At 39.6% G+C, this 27,941-nt stretch overlaps 1 protein-coding gene across 1 annotated transcript in view; it reads right to left on the bottom strand.

Annotated features, from left to right (window-relative positions):
* FAF1 (Fas associated factor 1) overlaps positions 1-27,941 on the bottom strand; it is a 180,061-nt gene that overhangs the window by 110,820 nt on the left and 41,300 nt on the right. Inside the window, exons 3-7 of the mRNA XM_009909019.2 lie at positions 26,547-26,593; positions 22,098-22,306; positions 18,501-18,592; positions 18,042-18,130; positions 8,469-8,574 (exon numbers count right to left, since the gene is read on the bottom strand). Coding sequence (XP_009907321.2) covers positions 8,469-8,574; positions 18,042-18,130; positions 18,501-18,592; positions 22,098-22,306; positions 26,547-26,593 — 543 coding nt within the window. The remainder of the gene's footprint in view (positions 1-8,468; positions 8,575-18,041; positions 18,131-18,500; positions 18,593-22,097; positions 22,307-26,546; positions 26,594-27,941) is intronic.

The following is a 27,941-nucleotide window of genomic DNA, read 5'->3' as shown; positions in this document are numbered from 1 at the left end:
ACAAAGCAAGGCATAAATTTTGCCACTTATTGCAAATGTTTGCCAAGAGCCTCTATAACCCTTTTTAAAAACAGTAACAGGGATTTCTTGAGGGTGATTATGAGGCCACTTTATCTTTTAAATGAGTGCAGGGCTCTTCAATTTATGCCCATGATTCTTGGTACTAAAACAAAAGAATAACTTTTCAAGTCCGTGTTTTACTCAGATATAGGAACCTCGCTGGAACATTGCACGATGCAGGTTTACTAAAGAGAGCACTGCTTTTCTAAGATGTTAAGGACAGGACAGAGACAAGCATTATTAATTCACATTTGAAACAGCAGTTGAGTATTTTCTTTGCATAGCAATTACAATGCCACATAGTGCATCACTGCCTTTATGCTGCTGCTAAGATACTGTTGACCATTTCAGTGTTGACTCTCCACAACCCACCGTTAAATATCCTCATCACCTAAACTATTCAAAATGTCCTCTTCCTGTTAAATGAATGCACTACTAAACTACAAACTGAAATAGCAACTCTTAGTGGGGGAAAAAAAAAACAAACCCAACCCAACTTCTGTAACTCAATGAATAAAAGCAAACCATCAGCTCCCAATTAAATGAGCCATTTACAATGTCACGAATGTAGTTGTGCTCCGGACGAACTGACAGTTTGTAGATTAGCTTCTGTTGTGTAGTTAAAAGTGATAGCACCAACATGATTTACAGAAGTACAATATTTTCAAATGTTTTCTCACCAAGCAAGCACTCTAAAAATTGTGAAGTGTTTCCTTTCTTACTCAAGTTAAAAAAAAAAAAAAAATTATTAAAAAAACCAAACAACAACCACCCCAACTTTTCCAGAACAACAGTTCATTAGCACCTCACTATTTATAAGTATAATTGGGTTGTTTGATGACAAAACATGAGAGAACACTGTGCCTAGTATAATTTGCACAAATAAAAATTTCATTGTTTGAAAACAAATCAGCAATTCCAACGATTGTTAGGGGGGTTTTCTTTTCCATATGATGCAATAAGAGGAGTGATCATAGAGTTAACAGAGGATAGAAAGGTTAAGTCATGCTCTAATAAACTTCCATTTACAAGCTGTAATGTTTATGGGGTTTTTTTTCACTTCCAAAAATGCTAACTTTAATTTTTTCATTTTTGATTCAACTTCATATCATTTACACAGATAGCAGTGCTACGCTATTCAGCTCCAGAATTCTGCTTTCCACTTTAAACAGGGACATAGCTGTTTAATATGTTCCTAAAGCTGCTTCAGTTTTCTTGTCATTTCATGCTAACACCTTTTTAATAGCCAGCATTATGACAGAAGCCTTGCATAAAAATTCCCCACCCCAAAAGTAAACCACAGCAAATATTCAAAATCAGAACAGCAAGCAATGGTTTTAATTGCAGGTTTTTAAAAAATTCAGGCTTTTAAATTAGGTCTTGATCCCCAAAATCCTTAGCATCCTTAAATTACACGAGCGAAGCCACTCAATTCAACATGATTACTTCTAAAATAAGAGCAACTCACATGACTGAGCATTTATGGAGCCGAGTCTATAACCAAAATTATAACAATGACTCCTCACTACTTTTAAATTCAAATAAATGGATCTTTATCCTTTGAGAGCTCCTCTCAAATCCAACTACACTTACGGATGGAATGTAATAGAGACAGAGAATGAGAGAAAGAAAGAAGGGAGATATAAACACACACAAAACTACAAGCGCAGACGAATCGAAAGCTAACAGATGTGTGACTTCTAATTAGTTATAATAATCTGTGCTTTGACGCTATTGGAACATGCCTGGCCTTCCTTTGGAAATCAAGCAGCTTCCTTTGGAGTTTTAAACTCTCTGGGTGCTTCTAAATTTGCTCAATAAATAGCCTTGCTTTCAGCAAATTTTAGATATCTACAGTGATAACCTTATGAAAGGAAAATATTAAATTATAATTATCCTAAACAGACACAGTCTTGTGAAACTAACCCTACATTCATATGAAAATACAAAGCATTGACTATAATGAATTTGATTCATCCTTGGACACAAAGCTTTACCACAGTAAACTCAGTCAACTGTTGCTCTTGCCTTTATATTCATAGTACTTAAATAGCGCACTTTAAAACAAAAAAAAACTCCAATTGGCTTTTCATACATCCACCCTCCCCAAAAATAACGCACTTGAAAAACCCAAATGATATGAAAAGGCTTCAAGGCCTCTTTTCTCCTTTTCACAGCACTTTTTTTTTATTTCTGTTTGCAGTAATCTGCCTTTCACTTTCTCATTGCTACAGAACAAACGAGGAGGCTCAGCACTTTGAAAAGGGGGCTCAATGTGTAATGGGTCCACTAGAATTAATTTAGTTGCACCAAATCCATTGAGCAGTGAGGTTTTTTTCTCTTCTCAAATCATTTTGAGTCGGACGCAGCCCCCAGCCTTTGTAATTCTAGTAAAGCACTTAAAGTGCACAGTAGGTGTTCATCAGGACCATCTGGTCAAAAGCAAAACAAGCTGCTGATTTTGCCTTTGAATAGAATGAAGCAAGTGTGAATTAGTCTCTTCAATTAGCACTATTACAACCTGTCAAGTGCATATTGTAAAACAGGATTATTACAGTATTGGTCACCAGTGCAATTATTTACTCTCTGCCTTTTCTTGCATATAAAAATGTCCATGTTTACTAGTTTTTGATAACTGAAGATAGTTTCTTTAATGATATGCACGTCCAAACCCACCAAAACCAAAATTACAGGTTATGAAACATTCTGCCAGGAATATATTAAGCTTCATAATTAATAGAGGAGTAGAAGAGTGCCTTTGCTTTATCGCTTATTGCTGTAAAGAGAACAGGAATACTAGTTATATACCTTTAACAGTATGATCTCTTCGAAACAGATCTCCAGAGTCAGGTATTAAGATATTTTAACTGCCTAATAAAGCTATCACTTTGGAACAGGTGCATAAATGGTATTTTCCTCTTTATTTCCCAAGGAGCTTCCTTTTCATAGAATCCCTAAAACATGACCATTTATGAAAAGTTTATTGAGGATTTCTTTCAGCAAATACATTTTAGTTTAGCCATGTGCTCGTCTTCTCTAAAAGAAAGGGGGGGAAAAAAATCCCAAATCAAGAAGTTGGTTTAGCTTTATGGAATCAGATTTATTTTTTTTCCCCTCTTCTCTTGTTTAAAAAGAAGTCAAAACCTAGCTAGCTAGCTGGTACTCATTTACCACTGTAGAACACGCTGGGTATCACAGATATTTAAATGATGAATACTATTGTTATGACTTCCTATAAAGTGAGTAGAATTTTTACAACACAGATTCCTTCAAAAAGCAAAGAAAATGTTCAAATTTCATTAAAAAAATACTCTGGAGTACAATCAGCACAGCAGCAACGTATTTTACTAGCTTCTGATACTAAAAGAGTGACTACTGGTGCAGAATGTTCATGCACCTCCTATTAAACAGCAAAAAGTGTCAGCTACCAATTTTTATTAGCATAAGACTCGTTTTCCACCATTTTAAAGCAAGTTAAAAAAAAAAAAACCACCACTCAAAATTAACACAACTGTTTCCAAAACTGTTAATTTATCTGCCATATTTGGTTGGGTATGCTCATCTCCAGACCTCTGGCAACTGTCTTTTATTATAATTACTTAGCTACAGCATTAAAAAGCATAACATTATTTATATCCATCTATTGTGTCTCCATGACCTTTACTGTGGATGATCTTGCTCAATAAAAATTGGCATGACACTGTTTTATACAAGATACCAAAAAATGAGATCTAAAAAAAAAAAACCTACAAGACCTGGATTACTTTTCTGCATGCTGGAAGTAATTCACCTGCTTATCTATATTTATTACTTAAGGCTTTGAGATAAGGTTTCTGTCTGCACGGTTATAAATGGCAGGTTTGTATCTTGTTTCACATCTATCCTCTTATCAAAAAAAGTTTGTTAAGATTCAGTGCAAAGGACTTCAAACTCATTAGGGTCTGTCAACACAGAATTTATAGTTTATCTCAGCCCAAGCAGTTGTATGCACAAATAGTTCCTCCTCCTGCCTGGAGTGCTATTGGATACATTGCATTTCATATTCAACCTTAGCCAGTAAGTCTATAGGGAACAAAGAACAAATATATTACCTATCACAGGTGACAGGGATGCTAAGCAGCTCGCCTCCGATTAGGTTATTGGCTAAAGGCATGGAATAAAGAGCAGATGCAGCTACACACAGAGGCAGCCAGTATTTAGAGACCCATCTTCTTTGCATTGTTTGCACAGATTTTGTGTTTTACTAGGAATTATAGTGCCCAGGACACGCTTTACCTAGTATTCTCAACAGGAATCTTCAGCAGTTACCAACAAAATCACCAATCTACAAGAGGCCTGAGGTTTCTGCATATTCAACTCATCCACCCTTTAGCAGCCGCAGCTTGTGTACACTGGACACTGCTGCAATCCTGCACACAGGAATCACAAAAAGGCTTCAAAGCAGTAAAACAGACAAATGCAAACTCCTTGTCTTTAACAGTTACCCGGTTTGTTAATTGTTTTTTTTCTTATGCCACTGACCAGGACAACAAAAAGTATGGAGCACGCTATTGTGACAGGAACTCAGATTCCGAAAGTTTTTCCACAAATGATTTTGTCTCCCCCAGGATAAGAACACAAACTTGCATTGCATGAAACGTGTAAATACGCCCCTCTTGGAAACGGGCTGTCCTTCACTGCCATCAAATCATGTAACTACAACGTGCAAAAATCTGAACTAGTTCATGGCTAAATGAGACCAAGCTCATAAAAACAGACAGAAAACAAATCATGTTGCGTGTGGCGCTGCCTTGGATTAATTTAGCACATAGCTACTCAAATTGAAACTGAAAAATTCTCTGACTCCAATTACAGTCAGCCTCTACAAATTATCTTTGCAGAATAAAGAGCAAGTATTCAGACAGAAAACTCCTTTTAGTCTTGTAAGCATAAGGAGTTCAATTTGTTAGAATGGTCCTTACCGAACCACATTATATAGTAGAAATGTACTCATTCACAGTCTTCAGATTGATACCAAACCTATTAATTTTCCACTTTAAAATGCAAATCATGGGGGGGAAAAAAGTAGCCATCATATTTCCCAGAACAGTATCTGCCCAGAACTCATTTAATACTGCAGTTTTATAAGAACAAACAGATGTCAAAAACTTGGGACGCAGATTAATTTGCCATTTAGACCAACGCATTAACTTTCCAAGCCAAGAATGCCCCCACCCAACTCCCCAGGAAAACAAAAAATTATTTAAAAATAAATAAATAAAATAATTTTTTTTTTTTTAATTCATATTGGACCAGATTGGTTTAACTTTTTACCTCATCTCTGACGATTCCCTATAGACTTACAATCCCACATTTAGTATAACTAAATTTAGTATAACACACTTAGTGTAACTAAATGTAACTTACATTTTAATTTATTTGTTTTTCAACTGAGGAAACAATTGTTGATGCACAGACAGTTGCAGATTTAGATAAAGCATGAGAGCTGAAGATTTAGGTAAAGCTTTTTCAAGTAACAGCCAAAATCCAACCACCGAATTATTACACAAGAAATTGTGGAAGCAGACACGAGCGCTGCGGCTTCAGGCTCCTCTCAGAGAATTTTCTGTCTGACTGTTTCCCCATTTGACATTAAGATTTCTTTGAAATAACAATTAATCTAAATATCATTTACTCTGCATTCTAAACAATAAAAAACAGGAGGACAACACAGAACGGAAGCAATAGTAGCTTAGGAAACCGCATCTGAGAGCTCACTGGATTTTGCACTTAATCCACTGCAAAATATATTTGACAGTTTTGAAAGGGTGGGGCTGAGTTTTTTTTTTGGGGGGGGGGGGGGACTGGGTTGCTTTTTTGTTTTAAAATTCACAGTACTAATAATAACAATAAACTAAACTAGCCCCGGAGTGACAGTTGCACCCAACTGTGGCAAGCAGCAGAACCTTTATAGAATTTTAAGTATTTCTTTAAATAATTGATGTAGTCATTTTGAATCTTTCTGCATAGGATATAATGTGTGAGTAGATTGCATTAACACTGCTTAAACATTTCAACTTGTCAGTATGGCCAAGTCGATTTCTGAAATATTTGCAGTATTTTCCCATCGAAACAGTAATAAAGGTAGAATAAATATATGCCACTGCTTTATAATCACTGAACATTAATGAATATTTTATGTCTTTTTAAATCTCCCTGTTTAATTTAAAAGGGTGAAATTAAGTCTCCTCCCTGCAATATGCCAATTATCTGTAAATCAAACAATAACTTGGCCATTATACTCCTTTTTGTTAATATACCAGAAGCTAATTTGAAAACACTGAGCAGCATTTTCAGGTAGTAATTGAATAGTCCTTCCTGCCCTCTTGTGGTTGGCAGCTGCAACGCACAGAGAGTTTTTCCACGGTTACAAAACCAGACCAGATGGAAAGTAAACTGTTAATTTGTTCAAGTGTGAACAAAAGATGGGAGAAAAAGAGTAGAGAAAGGATACATATCTCTTTCTCTGTCTCTATATATATATCTTCTCCATGGATTGTTAGATAAGGGAGAGTAGAGAAGACAAGCTATCACAAATTCCTCCAACTCACACAGACCAACCAGATTCATCAAGCATGTTACAATGCTCACTCCATGCTAAATGAGGAAAAAAAAAATAATTAATTAAAGAGCCATTAGAGAGTTAACAGACAAAACAGTGCTTGTTTTCTATAATTATACAAATGTTCAAACGTTCACCGACCCTTTTTACCTCAGCCAAATCCCCAGTGACTTGCAGGAGACCTTGCACAGAGAGAGAATATCCACCTGTTCAGCATCAGCTGCACAAGGTCCAGAGTTCTCTTTTCATTTTAGCCTCTGAAACGGTCACCAAAACTTTACACACTCTATTGTATGCAATAGGCAGACACAAGACAGAAAGGCAAAGAAAGGTCTGATGTTCACGGCTGGTTATGGAGTGGTATAGGTTCTTTTAGGATTTGGGTCATTTAATGGGGAAAGCCATAACTGACTTTTAAATTACATCAGCTTCATCTGTTAGCAGCCTGACTGTAAGCTGCCATTGCCAACAAACAAGAAAACTTCAGCACATGCAGAGGCAGCCTAGATTCCCATGCGCTGGCACAGCTTTCTGGTTCCTTTAAGCTGGGTAGACCCAGCAGCAAAATAATAAGCAATATAGCACAGAGAAAAAACAGATTATATGCATGTGTAGGCTTTCTTTCACAATTTCACCATTTAAAAATTAAACTCAAGTATTCTGATCATTCATTTCCATAAATATTCACATTATTTTTAATTGTAAAGAGTCAAAGCTTGGCCCATCAAAAACCAAATTGATGCAACTATGTTTATTGATATTGTTGGGGAAAAAAACCCAAAACAACCCAAAACTTACTCTAATAGGTTGGAAGAGGCAAAATAGAAAACGGGCTTCACACATAGGAAAGATTAATATTTAGACCTTAAGCCTAATAGGATTCCCAATTAAAACAGTAAATGATCCTTTTTTCATTGTTGTATGAAATATTGCTCCTATAGCTAACATTAAGGAACTCAAAATAATTCTGTCTACAATGTCAGCATGTGACATGAAAAACTTCAACAAAACCTGCTCAATACTAAAAGGCTGAGAAGCGTTGGAGAGATAGCAAACATACCTTTAATTTGAAAAGCAAACATTTAATCTTAATATTTTGTAATGTGAATTCTGAAGATTCACATTTCTAGACTGTTTGTCCTGTTTCCACTAGTCAGTGGCTTGCATGGAAAATAATAGCCAAAACATGTGGCATTAGATATACCATGGAGCACCAGACAACAACCTTTGGCTTCAGAAAGGAGTTTTAGATCTAAATTCACAAAGTCCAGAGTCACATTAGAGGTATTTCTTCCCATAGGACTTAATTCTGAAGTTCTCTACAATATCACCCCTTGCTGGTCATGCTACAGAATGGCAGTGACATCCATTATACACAAAACCATCTGGCTACCAAGGCACTGAGTATTACAGCACTACGATAGCCACTAGTAAAATGGTAGAGGTGCCTAGAAAACCGACATGGAGATGGTTAAAAGGAGGGAAGACAGAGGGAGATTCAAGGGGCTTAAAGATAAAATATAATTGGAATAACTGCCTTTCCTCATCACTCTAAAACAACTCAATAAACACTGCTCATATACCTTGCTACTACAATATAAAAAGAAACATCATTTCTGCATCATTTAAAAGAAAAGGTTTTTTAGGCCAAGTTCTTTAATCAATTCACAGCAGTCTTGACGATCCAGTTGATTAAACAAAAAAAAGGCTAATGAAATAAAGGAATATCCATCAAGACTCTCTTTAACAGAGCTGGCATTAGCTATAATGAGCTACATTTATTCTTCAGCTGTGAATCAGCACTCACCTCCTGAATGGTACTGCTTCCTGAGAAGTTGAGGTTGTACTCCCGCTGGACTTCTCGATGGGTGACAATCAGCATGAAGTTTTGATTTAATGACTCCTGCAGGGCCCTGAAATGGTTGAAAGAAAAACAAGAAAATCAGGGATAAGCATGTTATAGCTTGTTTTACAGTTAGATGCAAAAACCCCAGGGTACCCTAAACTCTACACGGACAAGTCCAGGCACAACATTATCATCTCTCTTTTCACTCTTAAATGCAAGGAAGCATGCTGAGAATGACCAAAGGCCATTCCTGAACTCCTTCCTTAATAAGGTGACTGCAGACTTTAAAGCTTTTCTAATGTTAAGTATTCTCAAAATTGAGAGAGTCACTTTATCTTCGCAGACATCGGGTGTATTTAGCACTCATAAAGCCATTAATACCAGGCTTGTAAGCATATTGATGACCAGAGGGAAAAAAACATATCAAGCTACTATGCACATGGAAAACTGATGGTAAGTAGAACGAGCAAAGCATGCTCTCGCTTCTCTAGGGTTACCTGAAGCATAAACCATACGGAAATTCTTCCACTTACATTTCATTCAAAGCACATAAACCCAGCTAATTAGAACTGGAAAACTAACCACAGCAAAATTTCTCAGGTGGGTGCTGAGAAAAGTTAGTTCCTCTCAAATTGTTTTTAATGTACATTAAAACATCTTTAATCATATTTTTGTTTAATTCATAAGATACAGATTATCTGTCCATGTTGTCACAAACTTGGGGTGGTTTTGTGATTTTCCTGGTGATAAAAGATCTGGAGGTCACAAAGGAATCCTATTTGCTTAATTAGGTACAAAATTATGCAGCCACTTACTTTTCAAAATAGAAGGCACGCCTTCTGTTACAGACAGGGCAACTACAGCTGCGTGCAGTTCTACCTAGGCTATAAACCTGCAGCAACACTGTAACATAGCTTGGATTTCCATGCAGTATTTATGCAGACTCGACCTGACCACTGGCATATGGAATTCAATTGGGCTTATTTGATTCTTTTTACTTCTTTTCCTTACCATGTACGCTTAAAAATAATAGCTTTTCCTTCAGATCTTCACTGTTCCATGACACTCCAACATGTCACCGCCCTCAGCAACAAAGAACAAGTTTTGTATCTTAAGTAAGTAAGATTGCTATAGTATATAAGGCCTGATTTGTTAGTTTGAACTTCTACTGGAACGAGTGCTCTGCAGTTTTGCTGCTGAGATGGTACAGAGCCCATGCAATGCTCACTGGATGCTTTAGCAAGAGATGCACAATTTGCTTTAACATCTCATGAGTGAATACCTTACAAAAATACCTTCATTCAGCTACTTAATCTGTGACATCTTAAACATAATAGTCACACACTAGAAAACAAAATCGTGACATGCTATTTCTCATTCTTCATGGGTTTTGTAATATGGAAGATAAATTTAACTTATTGGAACTGCTAGGTATGATTTAGTGTATGACAGATACTGCAAATGCAACTGAAGTCAACTATGCTGAGCACAAAGTTAGCTGCACTTCTCATAGAACCTGGTAGTAAAGGCTTCCCCCCCCAAAAAAAGTACTTAACAGAATAACAGTTGTGCAAAGTTGCATGCTTAGTTTCAAAGGTAATTCTGATTTGACTGGTAACAGTAAGCTTAGCATCAGTATCACCATATTTTCTTTTGGCCAATGTTCAGTAGCAACCAAAATATCCTGCTGTGCTTTTTCAGATTCTGATTTTTTTATTTGCTTTCAGCAAATACTGGAGGCGAATGACATGTTTAATTGCTCTGAAAACAGCATCTGTGAATGGCTCTGGAGCCCATGCAGCATCACACAGGCCCTGTTACAGCCATCTGAAAATCTGTAGATGCTAACTGATAACGTGACTCAGGTTTTCATTCTGTAATTGATGCAAACACAGAATGAAACCGGTTTGCTCAATCGAGCCCCCAGTCTCTCAAGCTATGCATGGTACACACGCTTCAGCACTATCCAAAACACAGCTCATAAAACCCATCTGTTCATAGGAAAGCTTTTCCACTCCTCTATTTCATCTGGATGTGATAGCAGAGTATTTAGTAAAGGAAAATAAATACTCCTCAAATACAGTTTATTTAAATGAAGTCCCTTAAAATTAAAAGCCTCCATTTTTGAGCTAACAGTTTTGTGACATGTCTATTCTCTGAATTTCTAAACAAAACAAGCTGAATGTTCATAACAAACACGTTCTCAGTGCGTATTCATAGCCACAAACAGTCAAAGAAGAGGCTGACATTTAAGCTGGCTAAAATAAAAGGCCAAAACATAACTTCAAAATCAAAACAGCACAACAAACATCTTGAAAAAAGTGAGGAAAATTTGGTTTTGAAAGTATTACAGTTAAAGTGTATGGTTAATTATTCACCTTTCCTTCAGAAAAAAATAACACACTGAGGAATATTACTTCTGCTTACACAGAAATGCATTGGTCAACTGACCCCATCTTTTGAGCTCCTACATCAAAATTTCATGCAGTCTGAAGACCATAAGATGTGGACAATAGATGTTGCAAAGTCAACAGGAAGAGGAACTGATGGCACACCTGATGGGCAGTTTGTGACAATGACTTCCTACACATACCAATGCTCCTCTGCAGGATGGCATTGATTTGAATGTGTAGCTGCCAACCAGTGATGTCAGTCCCCACCCATATTAATTTCATCCAGCAACTAGGGATGTAGGTTACCCAAAATTATTTGTGCCAATCAAAATTATTTGTGCCAATAGAACTCTGCTTCCAAAATATACCTTGCCCTAAAAAACTGTGTTTTCAGCCAACAAGGCTATAATCAAATGTACAAAGCAAGTGTATTTAAAGGGGACTTTTCACTGACAGTAAGCTGAAGCTTACTTTTGCTTCCTTTTAGGTGCACATAACTGTGTTGACTGACTTAGAACACAGTGCATGTTTCTAAAAGGTTGGCTTCAGTGTTTGCAGTAGCTTCTTCTTCCTACAAACACCATCAACTGGCTCCAAGCTTCCAAATGAAACATCTGGGCCAAGCTCCAGGTCCCATTAAAGTCAAGACAGATCTTTTTATTATTATTATTTTATTTCCCCACTGGTGCTATCAGAGTTTATTAATCTGATAATTAGTGGGAAAATAAATTCATACTCCAGAAACAGGATTAAACTGGGCCATGCTTATCAGCACCATTTCCCCCCTCCTGCTAACCCCAGCTTTCAAAAGCATTTCTCACAGGTTATATGCCACCATTACATTTGGTTTTACCTCAGCTGAATGACTACACATTCACTATACAGCACAAGAGGCAAGGGGACTTGGTGTTTTTGGGCACCTATCTTCCATTAGAGGAACTGGACTCCAAAAGGAAAGTTGAAGAACAAACAAAAGAAAATAAACCTGAGTACAGTCATTGTGGTGAACAATTACAGCAAGAGACTTGGGTAACTTTAGGATTTTGTATGGATTGCCTACATATTGGTTATATATAATCACTACATAATCTATATATTGGTTATCAGCACAGAGCCACAAAGATGATTAAGGGGGAAGAACATCTTCCTTATGAGGAAAAGCTGAGGGAGCTGGGTCTCTTTAGCCTGGAGGAGACTGAGGAGTGTCCTCATTAATGTTTATAAAGATGTGACAGGCAGTGTCATGAGGATGGAGCCAGGCCCTGCTCAGTGATGTCCAGTGGCAGGACAAGGGGCAATGGGTGCAAGCTAGAGCATAGGAGGTTCCACATGAACATAAGGAAAAACTTTTTCATTGTGAGGGTGGCACAACACTGGAACAGGCTGCCCAGAGAGGTTGTGGAGTCTCCTACCGAGACACTCAAAACCCACCTGGACGCATTCCTGTGTGATCTACTCTAGGTGATCCTGCTCTGGCAAAGGGTTTGGACTAGATGATTTTTTGAGGTCCCTTCCAACCCCTAACATTCTGTGACTATCACAATACACAGAAACTTCAGGGATGGAACAGCATTCAGCTGGGGCTGAAACTGCAGTATGCAAACAAAAATGAGCCTTTGAAATCTGAACTTCAAGCATCAGAAGGTTCAAACTTGGTTTTTTCCACCCCCTCCACTAAAATCAAACTATCAAAACTCAGTTAAGGGTCTGGAAGGAGTTTCTCCATTAGCTACTCCATCTGAATTCCAATACAGCACAATTCATAAACCAAGAGCCTAAAAAAACTAAGAATAGAAACAATATTTAGAAGAAAAGTACATACCAGCAAATAACAATCATTTTAGGGGACAGTATCTGTTCAGCATACACAATGCTAAATTGTATTAGTATTCATCTTTATTGCATTTTAACCTTCCAGTTCTACTGTTTTTCTATTCTGCTGTACCATTTAATAGGCAGCATGGATGGGTTGTACCTATTGTTAAGTGACTGCCTTCATGGCTTAGATCCTGATGTACTATTTTTCTTTGACATGTTAGTAATATTTTAAGTTTTGAAACCAAAAGTGTATCATAGAATGGTTTGGGCTAGAAGAGACCTTAAAGATCATCGAGTTTCAAACCCTGTGCTTCACCAACCATCAGCAAATGATCCTTTTCATTTCAGTTCTGGAAGTTTTCATGAAACACATTCAGTATCTCTCATTAGGCAGTATCTTTCTCAGTCACATGGAAATTTCCCCCCAAAACCCCTGAATTTTATATAAACAGGTATGACACAAGGTAATTAACATTTCCATTTTAAACTTACAGATTTATACAAGCTCATGTCAACAGAAGTCCAAATTTACTGTAATTACAGATTATTTACATTAAAACAAAATAAGAAATCAGTATGTAAATGTAATGTTTGTTGTAGCTAATGCAGCAGGAGGTGGTAGATTAGGTTCAAACAGCAATCAGTTAGCAAATCTGGCTAACATGTAAATGAGCAGAAGCCCTTTTGTTTACATTCTATTGCATTTTAAACTTCAGGATTTTTAAACTGTCTCATGAGCAGATGTGAAAATAAAACATTAATCTTACCATTCTTATTGAAGCTTTCAAAGTAACTAAAGCAAGGCACTGCTCCTGTCCAGCTAAATAGACAATGCTAATAATTGGAGTTGCAGGTTAGATCGTTCTTAATTAACACTCCGCTACAGTTGATAGCGTAGAAGGAGACACCATGCCACAATCACCACCACGCCTCTGCCACAATCTAACACACATACAGATGTTCAGCAATATATGGACCTACTGGGGCAAAGATGGTGCTTTTTATTCCTATCCTGACAGACTATTATATTTCTTAAATTAGAATTGCTGAGCAAAAATACATTATTTGTAATAACTGCCAAGGTGTGCACCTGGACAAATAAGCTTTTAATTGTTTTGAACCTTCCAACGACTCACCAGGTGCAATAAAATACCAAAGACTTCCAGTTATTTAGTAAATAAATAGAAAATACAGTACACACATTAAAGTGACAACTGAAGAAAAAAAAAAATTGAGAAGTGCCTCCCAGAACGTGCAAGATAGAAAGGAGACACAATCAGGAGGACCTAGCTCCATGCCCTGACTTGCACACCTCAGGTTTTGCTGGTCCTCTCTGATATGTTCTCTAAAAAGCTTTCCCTGAACTGAGTACTGCCAGCTTTCAAGAAGCACCCAAGGCAACAAAGGGAAAGAAAGTCATTCTGAGGAAGTGAAGAATCTAATCTGACAAAGCTGGTGTAAGAGATCTGTCCTCCCCTTGGACAATTAAATGATGGCCATTCCTTGTCACTTTTCTGAAGGAAATGTTTTTCTCACCCACCAGACCCACCAGTAACTTTGAACATATTCATGAGTTTCAAGGAGGTCTGACACTATTATGAAAGTCTCAAAGTGCAAAGCAACAGCTGGGTAGAGGAAAGGGACTCAAATTACTACCCATCTTGGTAAAAGGCAGCAATATAAGCATAGTATTTTTATGTTGCAGCCAGCCAAAGATTATAGAACTACCAACAGCATGTGATGTCTCCTTCCCTTCAATACTCCTTGGCTACCAGCTGGAGAACAATCAAGTCAAGCTGACTGTCTGTGGAGGGGAAAACAAATGGCATAGATGCTGCAAAACACATGGGAAGAACTGGAGGCAGTGTCTGATATAGGTAAGATCATGATAAGCACAGAAGGAGAGGGCTGAGTTGCTGCAGCCACTGAGATGAGGCAGAAATTCATTAGAACACAGGTTTCATTACACCCACAGCTCCCAGAACATGGTGTTATTGTTCTGGATATCATACACAGATAAGTATGGCTTTGCCAAATGAAATTGTGGAGCAGGGCATGTCACCCTACAGGTGGTATTTGACATTTAGATTTAATCTTTACACCTCAATTTACTAGCATGCAGTAGTAATTCACTGGGTTTCTATTACCTATAAAAGCTTTAGATGAATGAAGATACCCAAGGAGATTTTTGCTTGTGTAAACTGCAGGATCACTTTGCCATTACATTTAGATGCTGGTTTTAAGTCAGTTCTGGATTAAACCCATGCAGTCTGTCACAATAAACTTCAATGCCTAGGTACCAATAGGTTGGGAAAGGATGTTTCAGACGCTGCTCCCCCTCAGTGTCAAGAACAGGCACAAATTGCAGTTTCTCGAGCTGTGACCAGACTGCTCCTTTTAAGAAGGGCATATATATAAAATGTCATGTACTGAAATCTCAAGCTTTTCAAATATCACTTTCTGAAGATATTCAAATCACGACTATTTATCTCTAGTTCAAAATAGAAGGCATTTGAAGACGACGACAGATGAACTCAAAGTAAGAGGCAAAGTTCCTTAACATCCATTAATAATAGATGTGAGCGTGGCGCTTTTAAAACTTGTGGGTAACAAACTAATCTGAATAATAACTGACCTAACAGTAGGCAGTAAACAGTGTAACTGGGTTTGGTACATTGCTTCAATTAATGTGTTTTGATCTGCACTGAGGTTTTAATTGGAGGCAAGCCTCCCCTTTCATCTAGAATTTATGACTTCAGGGAGATGATCTAGCCTTCAAATTATCCTTGTTTAAATAGCCAGCAATTAATCAGCGTTTGCCATCCTAAAGCTACCAACTTTATCTTAAAAATATCCAGAACTCATCTCCCCTATGAAACAAGTATAAACTTTAACAGTAACCACTGCTTTGATTTTTACTAGCAAATAAAAGTCCTTTTAAACTATTCATCCAATAACTGTTTTTAAACAGCCTGTTGTTATATTTGTTTAGGGTTTATATAGTTTATTATGTAAGCAACATTCTTCAGACCCAAGTTTTCTTTCCAGAATTGAGAACGTTCAAACTTCAATGTACTGTGATACTTGGGTAGAAAAATTTGAAATTGCAACTAAACTAACTAAATAAATAACCCAGACCTAGTAGTCTTCCACAGTATTTTCACTATCCTTCAATTAGCTGCCTCAGTATTCACACACAACGGCAGCTCCTGTTTGTGCATAAAGAGCACACACAGCTCAAATACATCTCACTGCCACTCTGCTCCCTCTGTTCCATTGTCACTATTTCCTAATACTTCTTTCCTTTATTATTTTTGTAATTCATATCAGCATTCTTACTCCCTCCACAAACTCCACAGTGATGGGAACACATATGCTTCAGTAATACATAAAGTGCTTCCAGTCATTAGGAAAGCAGTTATTTATTTCTATTGCTCGTCAAAATTTCCTTCACTAGGACTATGACTGCATCTGTAGAATATTCGCTTATCGACTACAAGTGCAGAAAACTAACTCCCTCTGCAGCCAGCTTGCAGCCACTCCAGTTTACCACAAGATGTGACCCTTCCCGGCGCAGCCCCCTCGGAGCAGCGCGGCTCTGCCAGGACCAAGCACTGGGCACCCTCTAGCGACAACCCAACAAAATTCCTGGTTTCCTGGTACAGAGCACATTACTGCTCTGCCTTTGGAAAAGGGAAAGTAACCAGAGGAATTACAAATTGTTTTGAAAGAGTAAAGATTCCATTTTCTATGACAGAACATTTTTGGTTTTCAAACCTTAGCGATGTTCACTGATTTACAAACACCCGCCGTGAGCTTTTGTGTATTCAAGTCAGTGATAAAGAGATGCCCTGTTTGGTTAGAGGAAGTTATTCAGCCTAAGTACATTTTTAAAAAATCCAAGAAGAAATGGTAAAACAAAGCAGCAAAGTGCAGCAGGAAAATTCTGATCTGCTGTCAATAATTTATAACAGTTTATATTAAATGAACCAACACAAAATCATAGAATGTTTCGGGTTGGACGGGACCTTTAAAGGTCAACCAGTGCAAGCCCTCTGCAGTAAGCAGGGACATCTTCAACACCAGGCTGCTCAGAGCCCAGTCCAACCTGGCCTGGAATGTTTTCAGGGATGGGGCATCTACCAGCTCTCTAGGCAAGCTGTACTTGTGTTTTGCCACCCTCACTGTAAACTATTTCTTCCTTATATCCCACCTAAATCTTCCCTCTTTTAGTTTGAAACCATTACGTCAAATGCAGTAACCAACATAATGCATTAACTTACAACAGGTCAGCTCTCATTTCCATGGGGAATAAACTTCTCTCAAAGTCATCATATATTTGGGAGGTGTCAAATGCTGCACCTACCCAAGTGGTTCATGTACCACACCAAGGTTTTAAAAAACATAACCACCACCTTTTCAACAGTGAGGTGCTGAGGTAGCTCACCCCAGCACTTACTAAAGCAGTAAAAATGTTTTGTATTTACTGATAGAATAGAATAAACCAGGTTGGAAGAGACCTTCAAGATCATCGTGTCCAACCTATTATCCAACACCACCTAATCAACTAAACCATGCAACCAATATCACAGTATCACAGTATCACAGTAACTAAGGTTGGAAGAGACCCCAAGGATCATCAAGTCCAACCTGTTCCAACAGACCTCACAACTAGATCATAGCACCAAGCGCCACGTCCAATCTCCCCTTGAACACCTCCAGGGACGGCGACTCCACCACCTCCCTGGGCAGCCCATTCCAATGACGAATGACTCGCTCAGTGAAGAACTTTTTCCTCACCTCGAGTCTAAACCTCCCCTGACACAACTTGAGACTGTGTCCCCTTGTTCTGGTGCTGGTTGCCTGGGAGAAGAGACCAACCCCCACCTGGCTACAAGCACCAAGCACCCTGTCAAGTCTTCTCCTGAACACCTCCAGCGATTGTGACTCCACCACCTCTTCAGGCAGCCCATTCCAATGGGCAATCACTCTCTCTGTGTAGAACTTCCTCCTAACCTCCAGCCTAAACCTCCCCTGGTGCAGCCTGAGACTGTGCCCTCTTGTTCTGGTACTGGTTGCCTGGGAGAAAAGACCAACCTCTGCCTGTCTACAGCCCCCCTTCAGGTAGCTGTAGACAGCAATAAGGTCACCCCTGAGCCTCCTCTTCTGCAGGCTAAGCAACCCCAGCTCCCTCAGCCTCTCCTCATAGGGCTTATGTTCCAAGCCCCTCACCAACTTTGTATTCCTGCAAAGATACACCTGGCTTCATAAAAACCGTACAAAACCGAATCACAAAAGTAGAATTTATGGCCAAAAGACTTACCCAGAATGACTTGAAGAAGGAGGAGGCAGGTCAGGTGTTAGAACATAAAGACTATTATTTTTTGGCAAGTGTAGAGTTTTTAAAACAGTCTGAGGGAAGAAAAATCATTATAAATATAAAGCATTCACCAATTCTGACATACTAGGTTTTTTTTTTCCATTTTAATTATTTATACTTATTTACAATACCACCAAATATTTTCTCTCATAATATAACACTGTTAACTGCAAAACATCCTTTCTGGAGGTGAACCATGTGGACATATAAAACCAACACAAACTAAAGTGATTTGTTCTAACTTTTTAGGCAATGTTTTAGTTTCAGAGCTCTTTGTATACCACCTGAGACACCTAGCACTGTTTGAAACTCAACTCCTGCACTGTCATCCCACCCCACACTCCAGGGTGTTTGGTTGGAAACTCTAGATTTAGTTAACTGAAAATACAGCTGAAAACTTACACTATCATCTACATCTCCAGTCTTCCACCCTTTTAATAGCATTTTGGATGCAGGAATCTGAAGTTCATTTTCTAGAATATGTTTGATATCTCCTAAAGGAAAAACAAAGAAAGAAAAATTACCAAATATACACACTTACTGCTTTATTCCCAAACAGGACTGAGTTACAGTTAAAGAAAAGAAGAAAAAGGTATAATTTACTATGAAAACCATTTTCAGCCTAGTTACTCTTGCAACATACACTTCAAACGGTAAAGGACAAATGAAGCTTGGGGGGAAAAAATAAAGAAAACAAACAAACAAACAAATCACATAAAGCATGAATCATTGGAGAATCACATGAGGATCTGACAGTTGGGGTATGTGAACAGTTCCACACTAGGTATGCTAGACATCAAAACATTTGCAGATGCATGCTATCTGGAGCAAGGGACTTGGCCAGCGATAAAAAGGGTGCGTATTTTCCATATCCAATTCCATTATAAACAGTCCTGACCTAAAAAAAACCTGAAGTGTTCACACAATTTACCTGCTCTGACTGCTTTTTTAATGTTTTGCACATTTCAATGCTGTCCTCTCCCTGAAGCTGTAACAGTCATAAAACAATTCAGGATGGAAGACACCTCAGGAGCTCATCTAACCCAAGCCCAGCTCAAAGTTTAGCCAAGGATTTGTCCAGCTGGCTCCTGAACATTTATGAGAATGGAAGTTAGACAATTTCTCTGGTCAACCTTTTCCAGCATTTCAGCATTCTCACAGCTAAAGAAAAAACAAATAAAATAGAAAAGGTAATCCTTGTTATCTAATGGGAATTTTCTATGTTGTAAATTGTGTCCACTGCCTCTCGTTTTATTGTCATGCACCTCCAAGAGAAGTCTGGCTCCACCTTCTCCACGTCCTCTCAGCAAGCAGTGGCAGAGGTAAGGTTTCTGCCTTTCTGATGAGGCTGAAGAAACTCAGTTCTCTTTGCCTCTTCTCCCAGGTTGCCATGTGCTCCAGTCCCCTATCTTGCTGGCCTCTGCTGGACTCACTGCAGAATGTCAACATCTTTTTTGTACTTGGGACCTCAAAATTCAACACAGTGTTCCAGAAGCAGTCTTGCAAGGGCTGTCCAAGGGTCTCTAAACAGAAGTCCTGCACTCCAGAGTATCAGCCACTGTCTCTAACCTGGTATTCTTTGGAACTTGCCAAGAGCCCTCACTGTAACAAGCAGGTTTTCCATAAAGACACTAAGTAACACCAGCCTCAGGATCAACCCCTGAGGAACATTCTCAAACTAATAACTGTTCACCAGTCAGACTTTGAGCCCAGTGGTCCAGGCAATAACCTACTTTATTAGCCCACTTGTGGGCTAATACAGCTTCATTTAAGATTTGGTCTTCCTAACTCCAAACCTGCATATTCTGGCAACACCCAGAGCTCACCACTGTCTTCCACCTTCTGAGTGCTTTCTTTTTGCATTTAGCTTAGTCAGAAATTCCTTGTTCTCTGGTGCTGACCTTCTGCTATGCTTGCTTCTCTTTCTGCATGTTGGAAGAAACTGTTCTTGTGCTTTGAAGAGGTTGCCCTTGAAGATCAATCAGCTCTCTAAGGCCCCTTTGCCCTTCAGGGCAGTCTCTTACAGGCTCCTGCCAAGTAGATGCCTGAAAAAGTTAAAAATCTTCTCTCCTGGAGCTGCATCAGTTGAAATTCTACTATTTTGCTTCCTTGCTTCTCTCAGGACTTTAAACACTAGGCTGGTCTCAATCTTTATGATGAGACACTGAGACAAAAGCTCTACACTGACTGCCTTCTGCCCTACAGCTTAACCATTTGTATCTGAAAGAAGTAAATAAGAAAAAACTGAAGTGCTACAACTGCGAAACTCAGACTGGATCAGACTTCTAAGTCTGCTTCGCATGGATGCAAGCCAGAGCAGGGGAAAACAAGCAACGCTCACCAAACATTACAGTCATCACCACTAGATGGCAACAGCCAATACTAAATCGGATGCTAAAAGGGCAAGGATGGAAAGTTTCCATTTCGAAATTTCATCACACACTTAAGGCTGCACCACTGAAAATTATTTGGATCAACCATTTCTTTATGCAGTTCCTTATTTCGATCTGTACAGAGACTTAAGATAAAAAACTACTCTTCTCAGCAGAAGTAAATTAACTTCTGGGGAACGTGAAAAATAGTATGCTCTAAATAAATAGCATATTTCTAACATACTGTTACAAATCACATCAATTTTAGGATGACAGCAATAAAACTGATAAAAGAAATCTTAATTTGTATAAAAGAGTCAAATAAAAATTGAGGAAGGAAGACAGCAATGATGGCCTTCACACTGGAAATCATTCCTCTAATCTTGTCACTAATCCTGCACAGAAAGGGAGGCCAGCAGATTCAGAAAGGAAACACCAAGACTGTCTGCTTATTAGCAGATTGTACCTACACTAATCTAATCCCAAATTACATTTCCATGCCTCAACTTAATCAGTAGCCTCCATTTTGCTTCTGAAGAAAGTTCATACAAAAGATAGATTTCCAAATATATATACATATCATAGTATCAGTCAGGGTTGGAAGAGACCACAAGGATCATCTAGTTCCAACCCCCCTGCCATGAGCAGGGACACCCCACACTAGATCAGGCTGGCCAGAGCCTCATCCAGCCTGGGCTTAAACACCTCCAGGGATGGGGCCTCAACCATCTCCCTGGACAACCCATTCCAGGGCTCCACCACTCTCATGGGGAACAACTTCCAGCCTGAATCTCCTCACCTCCAGCTTCATTCCATTCCCCCTAGTCCTATCACTACCTGAGATCCTGAGAAGTCCCTCCCGAGCCTTCTTGTAGGCCCCCTTCAGATACTGGAGGGCCACAATTAGGTCACCTCAGAGCCTTCTCTTCTCCAGGCTGAACAGCCCCAACTCCTTCAGTCTGTCCTCACAGGAGAGCTCCTCATGGCCCTTCTCTGGACACGTTCCAGCACCTCCATATCCCTCTTGTAATAGGGGCTCCAGAACTGGAGGCAGTACTCCAGGTGGGGTCTCACCAGAGCTGAGTAGATAGGGAGAATCACCTCCCTTGACCTGCTGGCCACACTTCTCTTGATGCAGCCCAGGATCTGATTGGCTTTCTGGGCTGCAAGTGCAGACTGAGAGCTCATGTTGAGCTTCTCCTCCACCAGCACCCCCAAGTATCTCTCCTCTGGGCTGCTTTCCAGCCACTCAGCACCCAGCCTGTATTTGGGCCTGGGATTGCCTCAACCCAAATGCAGAACCCTGTGCTTAAGTCTTGTTGAACCTCATAAAGTTGGCTTATGCCCACCTCTCCAGCCTGTCTAGGTTCCATATTGATAGAACACTAACCTTTACAATGGATTAGTGAAATTTTGATTTTGATTTTTTTTTTTAAGCTCCAAAGAGATTGGAAAATGGTTAGCAACTGTCAAGGCTGCATTTTCGGGGGGGGGGGGGGTCTTCTATTTATTTGGGGGGGCTTTGTTTTGCTTTGCTTTCTTTAGGATCTGGATTTTTGGAGTTGGGTCTTCTTTTGTTTGTTTTTCTTACCACAGCAGGTTTCACTTTATTTCTGCAAGTCCTTACCAACTGTGGCGCTGTCTTCAAGTACTACATCCACATTTCTGTCTCTGTACTCAACCCTGAAGTCAAGCATTCGAGGCTGTCTTTCCACTATTTGTCTAGATGGCACTACGTGGCGAAATGCTGAGGATGAGGAAGGAGTTGAAGAAGCTGCTGTAGAATGACTTGTGGGGCCGTATGCTGGTCCATGTAAAGTCTCCCCACCGTACTCACTGAAAGATACACAGAAAAGGTTTAGAGCATCACAGTATACTTAAGTAAAATTTAGCAAAGCAAAAGGAACAGTATTACTCACTTAACTACAGTTCACAGCACACACCTCTTGAATGAGCTGCACTTTCTGATCTGAAAATATTATTTTATCAGAAAGTGACATACTAGCAATATTAACATTTCAGGAACTTGGGCATGCTATAGGAGAACAGCTTACAAACTTGCTGACAAAAAAAAAAAGGCATCTAAGCACTTATTTCAGTCTGAAGTTCACTATGTAATTAATACCAGATTTATCTTCGAGAAGAGGATTATTTCCTGTTCCAGAAGTGCTGTGACCATATAAAAATTGGCACCATAGCAACAACCAGCTTTCTACATCACAGGGCTGGTATCAAATGGAAATGAGAATTAAGAAATGAAGCTTAAAATATTGCACATGGATTTGTATTTTCCAGTACCAACACAGTGGAAAACAAGTCAGATACAGAAATATTTATGTATGGAAAAACAAGTATCATACATCAGATCATAGAATAGTTTGTGTGGAAGGGACCTTAAAAAATGTCTAGTTCCAATACCCCTGGCATGGGCAAGGACACCTTCCCCTAGACCAGGTCGCTCAAAGCCCTGCCCAATCTGACCTTGAACACTTCCAGGTGGTCCATAACTTTCCTGGTAAAACTGTTCCAGTGTCTCACCACCCTGACTGTAAAGAATTTCTTCCTAATCTCCCTTCTTCCAGTTCCAATTTATTCCCCCTCCCTCTATCACTACAAGCCCTTGTTAAGAAGTCCCTCCCCAGCTTTCCTGTAGGCCTACGTCTGGTACTGGTAGTCCGCCACAAAGTAATGAGGTATAGAATGCAAAAAAACCCAAACCCAACAGCAACCAACCCAAAAAAACCAAACCAAAACACCAAACAAAAAAACCCAGAAGTACCATAGCAATGCAATGCTGAATTCTAGCTTGTCTTTAAGTTAAAAAGATCATTCAGCGCTCCTGGACAGTCATATGAAGTTGTCTTCATGTGTCCAAGGATACGTACAACACACAACAGAACAAGAGGACACAGTCTCAAGCTGCACCAGGGGAGCTTCAGGCTGGATGTTAGGAAGAAATTCTTCACAGAAAGAGAGACTGGCCATTGGAATGTGCTGCCCAGGGAGGTGGTGGAGTCACCATCACTGGAAGTGTTTAAGAAGAGACGGGATGAGGCACTTGGTGCCATGGTTTAGTTGGTCATGAGGTGTTGGGCGATAGGTTGGACTTGATGATCTCGAAGGTCTTTTCCAACCCGGTTAATTCTATTCTATTCTATTTATTATAGGTCAGAATTAATTGGTAAACCCTCACTACCCAGAAGCATTTCATCTTTCCCCAGTGAGCCTCTCCACTAAAAGCATGTAACTGGGGTTAGAAATAAAGATAACAAAACACGAAATCTAAGGAACATTACACTAGGCCAAAAAACCCTATCATGCACAGAAATTGAATATGAAAAGCAAGAAACTTCCTTGGGTAAGCCTAGAGCTGAGCCTTGAGGGTGGTCTTACTGAGAAGATTATCTGTCCTGGGCAGCTACAGAGTATTATGATGGAGGATGAAAGCTAATAAATTGTGTATTTGGAAGAAGGGAAGCTGAGCAAAGGAGCATTTTGGAAATGCTGAGATGAAAGCTGTCTCATTTCCATTCTTTAACAAAACTTATTTGAAAAATATCTTGAAGATACCAGAAGATCTCTCAATGGAAATGCTTCGTACAGCAAGTCAGATCTGTCACTTCGAGGAGGCCTGAACTGAAGAAAGTGTAAGTGTGGATGGGATGTCACAGAAATGCAGAAACTACACACAGCTATCACAAATCACATCATTGTGCCTTCTACATCTGAAAAGGGAAAAACATGTTTTGCTTGTAAAACAAAACAAGGGCCTCCTTCACTTCTCGCATCAGCAGGCTCAGAAGATGAAATCCCAGCTACAGAAGACACATACTCAATGGCCTGTGCTCAAAAGTCACAGATTCACTTCAGAGGTCTAAAGAGTACAAGAAATAGTCCTATTTTCAGGATTTAAAAAAAGTATAAATACTGAGGGATGTGGTATTGTCTTAAATCCAATGGCCAATTATAAATTAAGTACTGCAAACATTTTGTTAACAGACAAAAGCAGCAAAGAATGTCCTGATTATCTTGAATGTGTCCAGAGAAGGGCAACAAGGCCGGGGAGAGGTCTGGAGCACAAGTCCTATGAGGAGAAGCTGAGGGAGCTGGGCTGGGGGTGCTTAGCCTGGAGAAGAAGAGGGTCAGGGGAGACCTTACTGCTCTCTACAACTACCTGAAGGGAGGTTGCAACCAGGTGGAGGTTGGTCTCTTCTCCCAGGCAACCAGAACAAGAGCACATAGTCTCAAGCTGCACCAGGAGAGGTTTAGGCTTGAGGTGAGGAGAAAGTTCTTCCCAGAAAGAGGAATTGGCCATTGGAATGTGCTGCCCAGGGAGGTGGTTGAGTCACCGTCCCTGGAGGTGCTCAAGAAAGGATTGGATGTGGCACTTGGAGCCATGGTTTAGTTGGTCATGAGGTGTTGGGTAATAGGTGGGACTTGATGATCTCTGAGGTCTTTTCCAACCTTATTGATTCTATGATTCGAGGATCAAGACTGGATTTTTTTGGCTTTGTTTTGGCTCTTTTAAAATAGCAGAACTGAATTATAAACCAAAACCTATTTTATTTTCCCCTCTCAATAAATTAGCTTACTTCTAGACCAGTTATATCATTTCTATTGATTCCACCACAAAAGGCTCTTTATATATCTGACTGGTAACCTCTAATGGAGCATAAAAAGCCTCACATCGGTGAAATAAGCCTAAGCGGAAAACCACTGGAAATGAGGCTTCTGAGCCTCCTTTTAAATCACTTCCATTGGAAGGGAAACCAAAAAAAGGAATAAATGAAAAAAAATCTGAGATATATTTACTCTCTAATCATTTCTAAATAAAAATAATCTGTGTGGAAGAAAGCTGTAAGTGGACACTGGACTAGGTTGCTTTAAGAGCCTGGTATAACTATTTCCTATGGCCTTCCTACTGACCAAATCCCCAAGCAATAATTGACTCTGTTCAATGATAGCTTTAGTAAATATTGACAGAGGTGCCAAAACACCACTTTACCTACATTATGTATCTTTTTTAATCATTAAAATAAACTTTTTTTTAAAGAGTACATTGTACATTTTTCTAAACAAAATTCTAAATGCTATTTTACTGTCTTGAGTAGCTCAATTCCTGTCCTGCTCTGTTTCAGTTGCCTCAGCAGCACTTAAGAGCTGATGCTTCAGTGACTTCGAGATACCCTGACATCAGTGTACAAGCCAAAAGTTAATTCAGAAGTTGAAAGGAAATCAGTAAAGCTACTTTTAGAAGGGAGCAATCTTACTTTATCTAACACACTATGTGCTGCCTGCAATTCAATAAAAACAAACAAAACCCCACCAAACAAACAAAAGACCTCATACACAAGCCAACCACAAAAATACAAAGTTTTTGGTTTGTTTTTTTTTCTTTTTGGCCAGGTATAGAGAAACATGGAATAGCAGCACCTTTAAAAATGCATAAGGGAAGAGAAAACACACAGGCAAGATCTTGTGGATTTGCCTTGCAAGTTTTAACCTTTGGGGAAAAAGAAGAGGAAAAGAGAGCAAGAAGAGGAAAAGAGAGCAAGAAGAGGAGAAGAGAGCAAGAAGAGGAGAAGAGAGCAAGAAGAGGAGAAGAGAGCAAGAAGAGGAGAAGAGAGCAAGAAGAGGAAAAGAGAGCAAGAAGAGGAAAAGAGAGCAAGAAGAGGAAAAGAGAGCAAGAAGAGGAAAAGAGAGCAAGAAGAGGAAAAGAGAGCAAGAAGAGACGAAGAAGAAAACCCCAACCACCAAAAAACCAAATCCTGATATCCAAGAAAGCATACCAAAATCTTGCTTTAGTGAAGAAACAACCTTACACAGAATGAGCCAACAACCCCCCCGACTCATTCGAAATAAAAATTACCTAATTTAGGTAGGTGTTCAAGCTGGTCCTCCATCAGTATAGAGGGGAAAAAATTAACATTAAATCAGCTTTGCCAAGTGTTGAATTTGTGGTCCAGAAACTGCTTTATAAGGAGAATTACACCATCATCTCAGGAATCAGGAACAAAAAACTAACTATTGCTGAGCATCATTCTCTGCGTGTACTACCCCGGCCTTCTGTGCTTACCTTTGTAGGATGCCATTTTCTTGTGGTATTACACCATTTATAGCTGCCTGTAAACAGAAAACATATTTTGAGACAAGCATAGAGGGCAACAAAAATACATCAGACCTTCTATAACATGTTTTAAAGAGCAATTAGGTCACTTTAATATATGCCATAAAACATGCTCCATTCAAGTGCATGTTCTTTGTTAAACACTATTATCATTAAAGTACCTGCATGAAATAAAATGCATATCCAAGTGAAAACAAACATGTCCTGAAGCTCACACTCCTATATGTGTGCAATGGATTTCCTAGGTGGCATGCATGGGAATAAACTGCATGGCCCATGCTCAGTACATCTAATACTTTGTACACTTGGTACATACCTAAGGGAACATACTGCTTTCAAATACATCAAGCTAAGTGTGCACAGACCAGGCAGCCAGACAGCACGTACACAGAAAATCTAATGTTTCCCAGAAGTATCAGACCTGCACAGACCTATAAACCTGCACAGCTGCACACACACGGCATGGCACAAGCCTTGTGTGTTCATGAATTGCTGAGGTCAGAGCAAACAGCTGCTCAACAGCACACACACACATCCATCCATCACACCTACGCCTTCCTACAACCCCCTTCAAGCTCATACAATACACACAAATAGCATCTAGCCTCGTAAGAGTCTTCACATGCCAAGGAATCACAGACATTACTACCCCCAAAATTCAAACACTATTCAGGTAAAAAAAGAAGCATTTTGTAAGTAAGGTTTACGTGATTAAGTATCATCCCTATGCTGTCCAGATCATCAGAATAGAATAGAATAGAATTAACCAGGTTGGAAGATCATCGTGTCCAACCTATCATCCAACACTACCCAATCAACTAAACCATGCAACCAAGCATCCTGTCAAGCCTCGCCCTGAACATCCCCAGCAACGGCGACCCCACCACCTCCTCAGGCAGCCCATTCCAGTGGGCAATCACTCTCTCTGTGTAAAACTTCCTCCTAACCTCCAGCCTAAACCTCCCCTGACGCAGCCTGAGACTGTGTCCTCTTGTTCTGGTACTGGTTGCCTACCCTTCAGGTAGTTGTAGAGAGCAATAAGGTCACCCCTGAGTTTCCTCCTCTCCAGACTAAGCAACCCCAGCTCTCCTCATAGGGCTTGTGCTCCAAGCCCCTCACCAACCTTGTTGCCCTTTTCTGGACACGCTCCAGCAAGTCAACCTCCTTCCTAAACTGAGGGGCCCAGAACTGGACACAGTACTCAAGGTGTGGCCTAACCAGTGCAGTGTACAGGGGCAGAATGACCTCCCTGCTCCTGCTGGCCACACTGTTCCTGATACAGGCCAGGATGCCATTGGCCCTCCTGGCTGCCTGGGCACACTGCAGGCTCATGTTCAGCCTACC

Source organism: Dryobates pubescens, chromosome 11 (assembly GCF_014839835.1).
Source record: "Dryobates pubescens isolate bDryPub1 chromosome 11, bDryPub1.pri, whole genome shotgun sequence".
In the NCBI taxonomy this organism is placed as follows: domain Eukaryota; kingdom Metazoa; phylum Chordata; class Aves; order Piciformes; family Picidae; genus Dryobates; species Dryobates pubescens.
Note: the sequence above shows the minus strand (reverse complement) of the source record. Positions and strands in the feature narration are given on the sequence as shown.